The sequence below is a fragment of the Drosophila miranda genome, chromosome 4 (assembly GCF_003369915.1).
Source record: "Drosophila miranda strain MSH22 chromosome 4, D.miranda_PacBio2.1, whole genome shotgun sequence".
NCBI classification, from domain to species: Eukaryota; Metazoa; Arthropoda; class Insecta; order Diptera; family Drosophilidae; genus Drosophila; species Drosophila miranda.
This window is the reverse complement of record NC_046677.1, coordinates 16,593,601-16,605,308: the sequence shown is the minus strand read 5'-3', so window position 1 is coordinate 16,605,308 and position 11,708 is coordinate 16,593,601. Positions and strand designations below refer to the sequence as shown.

Below are 11,708 nucleotides of genomic sequence, written 5' to 3'. Positions count from 1 at the left end.
TTTTTACAGATCTAACAAAACTATTATGAAGTCACAACCAATCGATTGAAGATTTAAAAAAAAACTGGCTGTAAGTCCGCCTCTGAAAGCCGCCATTTAAATTTTTTGTTGTATGACGTCATGAGGTGACTCTGCAAAAACCTTAAGTTTTTGTATGTATGAGAATTTCTCGAATTTTCTATGACAAAATACTCAAAAATTGAATAGAAATTCATTTAGGGGAGAGCAATTACATATTTTATTCGCTTGTAACAGAACAATTCCTTAAAAGGCTTTCTTAATTAGGTTTAGGAAGTCTTTGCCAAAATTACCAAAAAAAAAGACGGCACCAACGGCGACACATGCGGACGAAAACATAAAAAAGGTAGAGCGCTGGCGTAGCAGAATTTTCTTGCCGTTCTGCCCCTTCTTAGCAGAATCGCGTAGTTCCTCGATTTGCAGAGACAACTCCAGACGCACCTGCTCAAGATAAACAACCTTTTCCTGTAGAATTTGCATGTCCACCAGAACGCTGACCTCCAGGGCGTCGTACGTGCGCTCCAAGTCTTCCATGGGCTCTCCACCAACAGTGTGACGGATCGACTCGTCCAAAATGCTAGCCTCGAAGCCGTTGTTATTCTCCGGCTGCGGAAGCACAAACTCACAGTGGACCCTGCCTTCCCAGGCGTTGGCCGGCTCCAGATCCTTGAAGAAGCTCTGCAAATCCCCTACGGGTTCAGTAGCTTCGCCAGCCACAATGAGGAATTTGTGACGCTTCATAAACGGGTCCGGATAGAGGGGCAGTGTCGGAGGCATGAAAATTTCGATGCTGACCGACGACTTGGCACCAATTATCCCGATGTTAGGGCGAACGAAGAACAGGCGTGGCGAGGTTGTCTTCAGCTTGTACGCCATATCTTTATCGACGAGACTGCGAATAACCAGATTGCGCTTGATGGGCTTGTTGAACGGCCCTTCGAAAGTCAGCGCATCAGCTGGCTCCACGATCATTATGTTCTCTATATTCTTTGCCATTTTTTTAGTTTGGTTTACGGAATTTTTGTCCTTTTTTGTAGGTTTGGTTTAAGAAACAATGTGCTCGAAAAAACTTTCTGAGATGAAATGGCGAAAAGAAAATGATGGCGATGTAGTAAGCCTGAGATGTCATCGATGTTTTTTCTCAACCATCGATGTTTTTTCTCCACTATCGATGTTTTTAGATTTACCCTACAAGCGTCTTATTGGATGTTTTTACTTAAATACCTATATTTTAATAAATACATGGATAATTAAACTATATATACGTCAGATATATATATATATATATATATATTTTTATTTAAATTTTAACCCATTTAGGGCCATGGTAGTTCACAGTGGTTCAAAAATTGTGCCTGCTCGAATACCTAAGATGTATTTTAGATACCAAAATTCATTTTTTTTACACATTTTACGCGGTTTGTAGCAAGCAATTTTTAATATATTCATCGATGTTTTATTTATCGATGTCTACAGTTAAACGGCTTACAACACTGAACACAAGAACACAGCTGAGTAGAGTTGCCAAGCCTGCTGATATTCTTCATTTCGTTTTATATTCAATTTCGTGTTAAATTCGTTGAGTGATTGCTCTGGATTTGGCGAGAACTGTTTCATCACTGTATACACACGGACAACAGTGGACAACAACAAAGGCAACAGTTGAGATCGTATGAAATTCTTTGCTCCAAAGCCGTGCCCTCGGCCTACAATCAGGTGCAAGATTTCAAAGAACACGTGAGTTGTAAGGTGCTGACCTCGGCATGCCACAGAGATCTGAATGTTCTCCTTGCAGGTCCTTGCTAAAAGGCATATAGTCAATGTTTCCTAGATTAGACGGCTGTAATACGGATGTACAGGGATGGCCGTGACCTATATGATTCCTTTCAGGATTTCAAACGAAACCAATGTGATTTGGTGTTCGTTATATTCCAAATTTCGGGACGCCACCCAGTGTGATGGGGGTTGGCTGCCTCCCATAATCCTTTCGGGGCTTCATACAACATACAATATCACTTGCAAGCCTCTGCCCTGGAGGAAATCGGGGTAATGGAGTCGTCAGTTCTGGAACTGCTATTCCGAGCACATTGTCTCTTATCGGGACGGTGTCAGCGATGGTCAGAATAATGTGTTGAGGGGAATTTCTGCGGCCTGCAGCAAGGTATATTGTGAACTTTTAACCTTTGGCTGCCAGAATCCTCGTCATTATCTATCCTCCTCCTTTCAGATGCACATTAATCCCAGGATGTATCACACGGCTTCTTTCCCCACTGGCCTTCTATCTCAGCACAATGGATATAACAATGCGGATCAGGCGATCAGCGTACCAGTGTCCACACCAATGAAACGCAGCTCTTTCTGGTCATCCATAGAGACATTCAAGGGACGGGCAACCTGGACATTGATCTTCTACTTACAGTATATGTCACATGTTTTCACGTAGCTACCGCGCCGAATCGTATCCGGACTCGGTGCGTATCATATTCGTACTGGGATTCGTATATTTCTTTATTGGTTTTCTTACAGGGCCAAAAATGCACCAAGCTGATGCCCAGAGTCACCCAGCAATAAAAGAAATATTGCCTCTGGTTTTGAAACCACAAAATCCATCAACATTTTTTCCCTGACTTCCACAAATGAGCTGCTGTCCTACTTATCATAAATAAGGCCTAATGAGCAAAATTTAAATGACAGCGGACCCACATAAACGGATATAAATAAGTTACATTTAAATTCGACATGTCAAGGATCTCTGGGATGTGTGTGCTAGATGTAAATGCTTGTAGGAAATTCCCTGGACTTGTTAGCCTCTCCATCGATAGATGTCGGGTCCTGCATTCAGGCCATTAACAATTCATTGTAGATTTTAGCTTTGTTTTCTGTTCCTGACTTTTGACACAGGATACGAGTATTATATTACGTAAAGTTAGAAAATGCACTTTATGTTTTAGAGATAAACATTTTCATTTCGAAATTCCCTCAAAGGCAAATAATATTTTTAGCAATTTTCTTCGCACATCTAAATGCAATTTCTGCATGCTGTTTGCCTTGGAATTTCGTGAAATGCCTTTCGAGTTCCTGTGCCATGCCGGAGCACACGTGCCCCATCCAAGAGGCATAGCTGCGTTGACATGTCGCCCCTTGTAGAGGCAGGGAAGGAAGTACCCTCCAGACAGCAGAGGACGAGGGTATTCCCATGGAGACGGGCCTCAATGTCGCTTTCAAGTGGGAGCAGGGTTTTCTTTCCTTTTTGGATGTACTTCTTTGCCTTTTTTTCCTTTATTCCTTTTACTTTTTATGGTCATATCAAAATCCCGAAAACTGCAAGAGGGTCTGGAGTGCTTCCCTGACATAACAATGCTCATTTCCTCACAGTCAAGAGTGTACGAGTAAGACAATATGGCTTTCAAAGCAAAATAAATTATATAAAATGGAAATAAAATGAATAAAATAGAGCTAAAAGTATGCAAAGCGAAAAGGAACGAGGGGGAACGTTGTGAGTTGCTGCGGAGACCGCAACTCTACAGTTATACCCGATACTAAGTCAGTATGGCTCTCCTCCGGCAGACGCCGCTAATATTAAACGACACGACAAGGAGTGCGTGCGAGAGAGACAGAAAATCAGTCTGAGCGTGACGTCGGGCGCTGCGTAGCCAGTGCAAATTGATTTGTTCCTTTTGGCTATAAAAATGATCTGATCTGATCCAGATTCAGCAATCTGATAGATATGGTCATTATCTATGATTCTGCGTTTTTAGTTTTCTCGAATGTGCAATATTGTGGATGCAACAGACTTCGTCCTTTGTGGGGGCGGAAAAGGGTGGGGCGAAATTCTGAGATAAACGTTTTATAGTGAGATCTAACAGAAGTGCGGATACCAAATTTGGTTACTGTAGCCTTAATAGTCTCTGAGATTTGTGGATGCCCCAGATTTTCGTCCTTTGCGGGGGCGGAAGGGGGTGTTTCGAAATTTGGACAGGAAACGGTCAAGGTCGGATATCACAGGAGTGTGGATACCAAATTTGGTTGCTCTGGCTCTTATAGGTTCTGAGATCCTTGAACTCATATTTTGCAATTGACAAAACCGACCATGAAACCTGTGTGTTAGAGAGAGACAGAGCGAGAAAGAGTGAAATTGTTTTCTTGATTCTGGCTATAATAATTATACGATCTGGTTGAGATCTTACACTCTAGAACATATAGTCATCCTCTACGATTCTGCGTTTTTGGTTTATCGTATCTTTAAAAATGTGGATGCCACAGATTTTCGTCCTTTGTGGGGGCGGAAGTGGGCGGGGCGAAGTTTTGAAATATTTTTGTAGCAGTGACATATCACAGAAATCTGGATCCAAAACTTCGTTGCTCTAGATCTAATAGTCTTTGAGCACTAGGCGCTGAAAGGGACGGACGGACGGACGGACGGACGGACGGACGGACGGACGGACGGACGGACGGACGGACGGACAGACGGACAGACAGACAGGGCTCAATCGACTCGGCTATTTATGCTGATCAAGAATATATATACCTTATGGGGTCGGAAACGATTCCTTCTGGACGTTACACACATCCACTTTTACCACAAATCTAATATACCCCAATACTCATTTTGAGTATCGGGTATAAAAATGTATGTCATTCGAGGAAAAATGTGATTCAAGAGGTACATTCGAAGGAGAGACAGTCCTTAACCCGGGAATAGCGATTTTTCCAATTCAAGAAGCTTCAGCTTCCCCTTCGATTGGCCTTGGCGATGACAATCTATATATCGATAGGCCAATCGTTGCGGAGTCTCTGGAAATTCTGTCAGTCTGGATATTTGGGGCCCGTTGGCAGTGAACAGGCTTATTTATTAATAATTTCTTTCGATATTCGTGTACGAAAATATTTGAACAGATATAAACGTTAAACAGGGAACTAAAAAGGAATGCAAAAACAAACAAAAAAACCGTTAAACAGTAAATAAAAATTTGGACAGAAACTACGATTGTGGGAAAGAATTGGCGTGGGAACAGATGAATGGGGAATTGTTGATATTTTTAGTCGACCCCGAGGGTTAGGTTGGGTTGGCTAAGGCGTTCGTGATTTAGCTTAACCTAACATTTTGCCTTAGAATGATAGTCCGCTGGTAAGTTGTGGAGATGGTGAACATCATCCAACAATTAAACAAACATCTTCTCCAGCATTTTTCTAAGTTTTTCTTGGGCATAGCGTATCTTTTGATATAAATCTTTGGACACACCGTTCTCCACGATGGTCGAGAAGCTTGTGTCGTAAATACTACAAAAATTGTAAAAGTTTCTTGTGTTTTACAAAATGGGAAATACGAAAAGCAAGATATCGTTCCCATCGAACGAAACAATGCGCAAACTAACTACTACAGTAGTGAGATTCAGAGAAGCATCGACTGGCGGAGTGGCAACCACACAGGCATCGACTGGCGGACAACCCTTGATTCAGCTACTGGGCAAATCCACTTAACCCGATACTGAAGACGACGATCAAGCTGCCATCGGCTGCCAAGCGTCAGAAGACCAATGAAGAGAATACAGAGAAGCTTTCCTACCCTTTCTGCAGCGTGTGTCGAAAGAAGTTCACAACAAATTTCTCGGGCGTGTCTATATGCGAAATGGTGCAAACGATACGAACTCTAAATTTTTCAAGTGCCAAGACAGATAGCCGAGTGCTGGTTGCAGCTTTTCACAATCGTTATTGACACAGTTTTTGCCTATCGATATTTAATATTTTAAGATTCTCCAGAGCTCGAAAATAGATCAAACTATTCAAAATTGATATTTTTGACAATGCTATTGTACGTTTACATATAACGAAAAATCATTCGGCCTGTGTATTTTTCCAAAAAATATATATCTGACCGATACGATATTTTTTACAGATCTAACAAAACTATTATGAAGTCACAACCAATCGATTGAAGATTTAAAAAAAAACTGGCTGTAAGTCCGCCTCTGAAAGCCGCCATTTAAATTTTTTGTTGTATGACGTCATGAGGTGACTCTGCAAAAACCTTAAGTTTTTGTATGTATGAGAATTTCTCGAATTTTCTATGACAAAATACTCAAAAATTGAATAGAAATTCATTTAGGGGAGAGCAATTACATATTTTATTCGCTTGTAACAGAACAATTCCTTAAAAGGCTTTCTTAATTAGGTTTAGGAAGTCTTTGCCAAAATTACCAAAAAAAAAGACGGCACCAACGGCGACACATGCGGACGAAAACATAAAAAAGGTAGAGCGCTGGCGTAGCAGAATTTTCTTGGCGTTCTGCCCCTTCTTAGCAGAATCGCGTAGTTCCTCGATTTGCAGAGACAACTCCAGACGCACCTGCTCAAGATTAACAACCTTTTCCTGTAGAATGTCCACCAGAACGCTGACCTCCAGGGCGTCGTACGTGAGCTCCAAGTCTTCCATGGGCTCTCCACCAACAGTGTGACGGATCGACTCGTCCAAAATGCTAGCCTCGAAGCCGTTGTTATTCTCCGGCTGCGGAAGCACAAACTCACAGTGGACCCTGCCTTCCCAGGCGTTGGCCGGCTCCAGATCCTTGAAGAAGTTCTGCAAATCCCCTACGGGTTCAGTAGCTTCGCCAGCCACAATGAGGAATTTGTGACGCTTCATAAACGGGTCCGGATAGAGGGGCAGTGTCGGAGGCATGAAAATTTCGATGCTGACCGACGACTTGGCACCAATTATCCCGATGTTAGGGCGAACGAAGAACAGGCGTGGCGAGGTTGTCTTCAGCTTGTACGCCATATCTTTATCGACGAGACTGCGAATAACCAGATTGCGCTTGATGGGCTTGTTGAACGGCCCTTCGAAAGTCAGCGCATCAGCTGGCTCCACGATCATTATGTTCTCTATATTCTTTGCCATTTTTTTAGTTTGGTTTACGGAATTTTTGTCCTTTTTTGTAGGTTTGGTTTAAGAAACAATGTGCTCGAAAAAACTTTCTGAGATGAAATGGCGAAAAGAAAATGATGGCGATGTAGTAAGCCTGAGATGTCATCGATGTTTTTTCTCAACCATCGATGTTTTTTCTCCACTATCGATGTTTTTAGATTTACCCTACAAGCGTCTTATTGGATGTTTTTACTTAAATACCTATATTTTAATAAATACATGGATAATTAAACTATATATACGTCAGATATATATATATATATATATATATATTTTTATTTAAATTTTAACCCATTTAGGGCCATGGTAGTTCACAGTGGTTCAAAAATTGTGCCTGCTCGAATACCTAAGATGTATTTTAGATACCAAAATTCATTTTTTTTACACATTTTACGCGGTTTGTAGCAAGCAATTTTTAATATATTCATCGATGTTTTATTTATCGATGTCTACAGTTAAACGGCTTACAACACTGAACACAAGAACACAGCTGAGTAGAGTTGCCAAGCCTGCTGATATTCTTCATTTCGTTTTATATTCAATTTCGTGTTAAATTCGTTGAGTGATTGCTCTGGATTTGGCGAGAACTGTTTCATCACTGTATACACACGGACAACAGTGGACAACAACAAGGGCAACAGTTGAGATCGTATGAAATTCTTTGCTCCAAAGCCGTGCCCTCGGCCTACAATCAGGTGCAAGATTTCAAAGAACACGTGAGTTGTAAGGTGCTGACCTCGGCATGCCACAGAGATCTGAATGTTCTCCTTGCAGGTCCTTGCTAAAAGGCATATAGTCAATGTTTCCTAGATTAGACGGCTGTAATACGGATGTACAGGGATGGCCGTGACCTATATGATTCCTTTCAGGATTTCAAACGAAACCAATGTGATTTGGTGTTCGTTATATTCCAAATTTCGGGACGCCACCCAGTGTGATGGGGGTTGGCTGCCTCCCATAATCCTTTCGGGGCTTCATACAACATACAATATCACTTGCAAGCCTCTGCCCTGGAGGAAATCGGGGTAATGGAGTCGTCAGTTCTGGAACTGCTATTCCGAGCACATTGTCTCTTATCGGGACGGTGTCAGCGATGGTCAGAATAATGTGTTGAGGGGAATTTCTGCGGCCTGCAGCAAGGTATATTGTGAACTTTTAACCTTTGGCTGCCAGAATCCTCGTCATTATCTATCCTCCTCCTTTCAGATGCACATTAATCCCAGGATGTATCACACGGCTTCTTTCCCCACTGGCCTTCTATCTCAGCACAATGGATATAACAATGCGGATCAGGCGATCAGCGTACCAGTGTCCACACCAATGAAACGCAGCTCTTTCTGGTCATCCATAGAGACATTCAAGGGACGGGCAACCTGGACATTGATCTTCTACTTACAGTATATGTCACATGTTTTCACGTAGCTACCGCGCCGAATCGTATCCGGACTCGGTGCGTATCATATTCGTACTGGGATTCGTATATTTCTTTATTGGTTTTCTTACAGGGCCAAAAATGCACCAAGCTGATGCCCAGAGTCACCCAGCAATAAAAGAAATATTGCCTCTGGTTTTGAAACCACAAAATCCATCAACATTTTTTCCCTGACTTCCACAAATGAGCTGCTGTCCTACTTATCATAAATAAGGCCTAATGAGCAAAATTTAAATGACAGCGGACCCACATAAACGGATATAAATAAGTTACATTTAAATTCGACATGTCAAGGATCTCTGGGATGTATGTGCTAGATGTAAATGCTTGTAGGAAATTCCCTGGACTTGTTAGCCTCTCCATCGATAGATGTCGGGTCCTGCATTCAGGCCATTAACAATTCATTGTAGATTTTAGCTTTGTTTTCTGTTCCTGACTTTTGACACAGGATACGAGTATTATATTACGTAAAGTTAGAAAATGCACTTTATGTTTTAGAGATAAACATTTTCATTTCGAAATTCCCTCAAAGGCAAATAATATTTTTAGCAATTTTCTTCGCACATCTAAATGCAATTTCTGCATGCTGTTTGCCTTGGAATTTCGTGAAATGCCTTTCGAGTTCCTGTGCCATGCCGGAGCACACGTGCCCCATCCAAGAGGCATAGCTGCGTTGACATGTCGCCCCTTGTAGAGGCAGGGAAGGAAGTACCCTCCAGACAGCAGAGGACGAGGGTATTCCCATGGAGACGGGCCTCAATGTCGCTTTCAAGTGGGAGCAGGGTTTTCTTTCCTTTTTGGATGTACTTCTTTGCCTTTTTTTCCTTTATTCCTTTTACTTTTTATGGTCATATCAAAATCCCGAAAACTGCAAGAGGGTCTGGAGTGCTTCCCTGACATAACAATGCTCATTTCCTCACAGTCAAGAGTGTACGAGTAAGACAATATGGCTTTCAAAGCAAAATAAATTATATAAAATGGAAATAAAATGAATAAAATAGAGCTAAAAGTATGCAAAGCGAAAAGGAACGAGGGGGAACGTTGTGAGTTGCTGCGGAGACCGCAACTCTACAGTTATACCCGATACTAAGTCAGTATGGCTCTCCTCCGGCAGACGCCGCTAATATTAAACGACACGACAAGGAGTGCGTGCGAGAGAGACAGAAAATCAGTCTGAGCGTGACGTCGGGCGCTGCGTAGCCAGTGCAAATTGATTTGTTCCTTTTGGCTATAAAAATGATCTGATCTGATCCAGATTCAGCAATCTGATAGATATGGTCATTATCTATGATTCTGCGTTTTTAGTTTTCTCGAATGTGCAATATTGTGGATGCAACAGATTTTCGTTCTTTGTGGGGGCGGAAAAGGGTGGGGCGAAATTCTGAGATAAACGTTTTATAGTGAGATCTAACAGAAGTGCGGATACCAAATTTGGTTACTGTAGCCTTAATAGTCTCTGAGATTTGTGGATGCCCCAGATTTTCGTCCTTTGCGGGGGCGGAAGGGGGTGTTTCGAAATTTGGACAGGAAACGGTCAAGGTCGGATATCACAGGAGTGTGGATACCAAATTTGGTTGCTCTGGCTCTTATAGGTTCTGAGATCCTTGAACTCATATTTTGCAATTGACAAAACCGACCATGAAACCTGTGTGTTAGAGAGAGACAGAGCGAGAAAGAGTGAAATTGTTTTCTTGATTCTGGCTATAATAATTATACGATCTGGTTGAGATCTTACACTCTAGAACATATAGTCATCCTCTACGATTCTGCGTTTTTGGTTTATCGTATCTTTAAAAATGTGGATGCCACAGATTTTCGTCTTTTGTGGGGGCGGAAGTGGGCGGGGCGAAGTTTTGAAATATTTTTGTAGCAGTGACATATCACAGAAATCTGGATCCAAAACATCGTTGCTCTAGATCTAATAGTCTTTGAGCACTAGGCGCTGAAGGGGACGGACGGACGGACGGACGGACGGACGGACAGACGGACAGACAGACAGGGCTCAATCGACTCGGCTATTGATGCTGATCAAGAATATATATACCTTATGGGGTCGGAAACGATTCCTTCTGGACGTTACACACATCCACTTTTACCACAAATCTAATATACCCCAATACTCATTTTGAGTATCGGGTATAAAAAAAAAAACGTTAAACAGTAAATACAAATTTGGACAGAAACTACGATTGTGGGAAAGAATTGGCGTGGGAACAGATGAATGGGGAATTGGTGATATTTTAAGTGGACCCCGAGGGTTAGGTTGGGTTGGCTAAGGCGTTCGTGATTTAGCTTAAACTAACATTTTGCCTTAGAATGATAGTCCGCTGGTAAGTTGTGGAGATGGTGAACATCATCCAACAATTAAACAAACATCTTCTCCAGCATTTTTCTAAGTTTTTCTTGGGCATAGCGTATCTTTTGATATAAATCTTTGGACACACCGTTCTCCACGATGGTCGAGAAGCTTGTGTCGTAAATACTACAAAAATTGTAAAAGTTTCTTGTGTTTTACAAAATGGGAAATACGAAAAGCAAGATATCGTTCCCATCGAACGAAACAATGCGCAAACTAACTACTACAGTAGTGAGATTCAGAGAAGCATCGACTGGCGGAGTGGCAACCACACAGGCATCGACTGGCGGACAACCATTGATTCAGCTACTGGGCAAATCCACTCAACCCGATACTGAAGACGACGATCAAGCTGGACCATCGGCTGCCAAGCGTCAGAAGACCAATGAAGAGAATACAGAGAAGCTTTCCTACCCTTTCTGCAGCGTGTGTCGAAAGAAGTTCACCGATGGTTGCGCCATGGCCCCAGCATGTAGCCATATCCTTTGCGAGCCGTGCCTATCGTGGTTGACGGCGACCATTCAAAGCCCCCGCTGCCCCACATGCAATCGGGAGCTGCGCAAAGCATTTCGGCGCCTTTATTTCGCCTGAGATGTGGACAAACTGCTACAGAAAACGAAAAGCGACCTAAATATATCAAGGGGAAACTGAATCTTCTTCAATTAAAAGGGAACGCCATTATATTATAGAGTTTTACTGGATTGTAGATGGGTGGATCAACCACTTGGGTTCCAAATGAGGTAGTTTGAGAGCATCTAATGGATGGTTTTCCAATTTTCCAACCGATACCAATGCAGCAGAGATCTTTGTGGGCGATTGAGGAATTGTATTCGAAAGCGATCAATCGCTGAATTGCGCTCAAGGCTATCTGGAAGGAATCTGGATCTGATCCAGATTCAGCAATCTGATAGATATGGTCATTATCTATGATTCTGCGTTTTTAGTTTTCTCGAATCTGCAATATTGTGGATGCAACAGAT

General features: G+C 42.2%; 3 protein-coding genes and 2 long non-coding RNA genes across 5 annotated transcripts; 3 read left to right on the top strand and 2 right to left on the bottom strand.

The window, feature by feature from the left end:
• Positions 1-264: 264 nt before the first annotated feature.
• Positions 265-1,014, bottom strand: LOC117188713 (vesicle-associated membrane protein-associated protein B/C-like). The gene has a single exon (XM_033392969.1). It carries the CDS (start codon positions 1,012-1,014, stop codon positions 265-267), a length of 750 nt encoding a protein of 249 aa, XP_033248860.1.
• Positions 1,015-1,335: 321 nt separating this feature from the next.
• On the top strand, positions 1,336-3,427 carry LOC117189131. The gene is made up of 4 exons (XR_004473202.1): positions 1,336-1,755; positions 1,814-2,179; positions 2,246-2,489; positions 2,545-3,427. It is a non-coding gene; the product is annotated as an uncharacterized LOC117189131 (long non-coding RNA).
• Positions 3,428-6,119: 2,692 nt separating this feature from the next.
• Positions 6,120-7,044, bottom strand: LOC117189122 (vesicle-associated membrane protein-associated protein B/C-like). Its single transcript, XM_033394150.1, has one exon. The coding sequence runs from the start codon at positions 6,911-6,913 to the stop codon at positions 6,170-6,172; it is 744 nt and encodes a 247-aa protein (XP_033250041.1). The 5' UTR covers positions 6,914-7,044; the 3' UTR covers positions 6,120-6,169.
• Positions 7,045-7,236: 192 nt separating this feature from the next.
• On the top strand, positions 7,237-9,329 carry LOC117189132. Its single transcript, XR_004473203.1, has 4 exons — positions 7,237-7,656; positions 7,715-8,080; positions 8,147-8,390; positions 8,446-9,329. It is a non-coding gene; the product is annotated as an uncharacterized LOC117189132 (long non-coding RNA).
• A 1,293-nt stretch (positions 9,330-10,622) lies between these two features.
• LOC117189127 lies at positions 10,623-11,355 on the top strand. Its single transcript, XM_033394158.1, has 2 exons — positions 10,623-10,702; positions 10,758-11,355. Exon 2 carries the CDS (start codon positions 10,891-10,893, stop codon positions 11,317-11,319), a length of 429 nt encoding a protein of 142 aa, XP_033250049.1. The 5' UTR covers positions 10,623-10,702; positions 10,758-10,890; the 3' UTR covers positions 11,320-11,355.
• Positions 11,356-11,708: the final 353 nt, after the last annotated feature.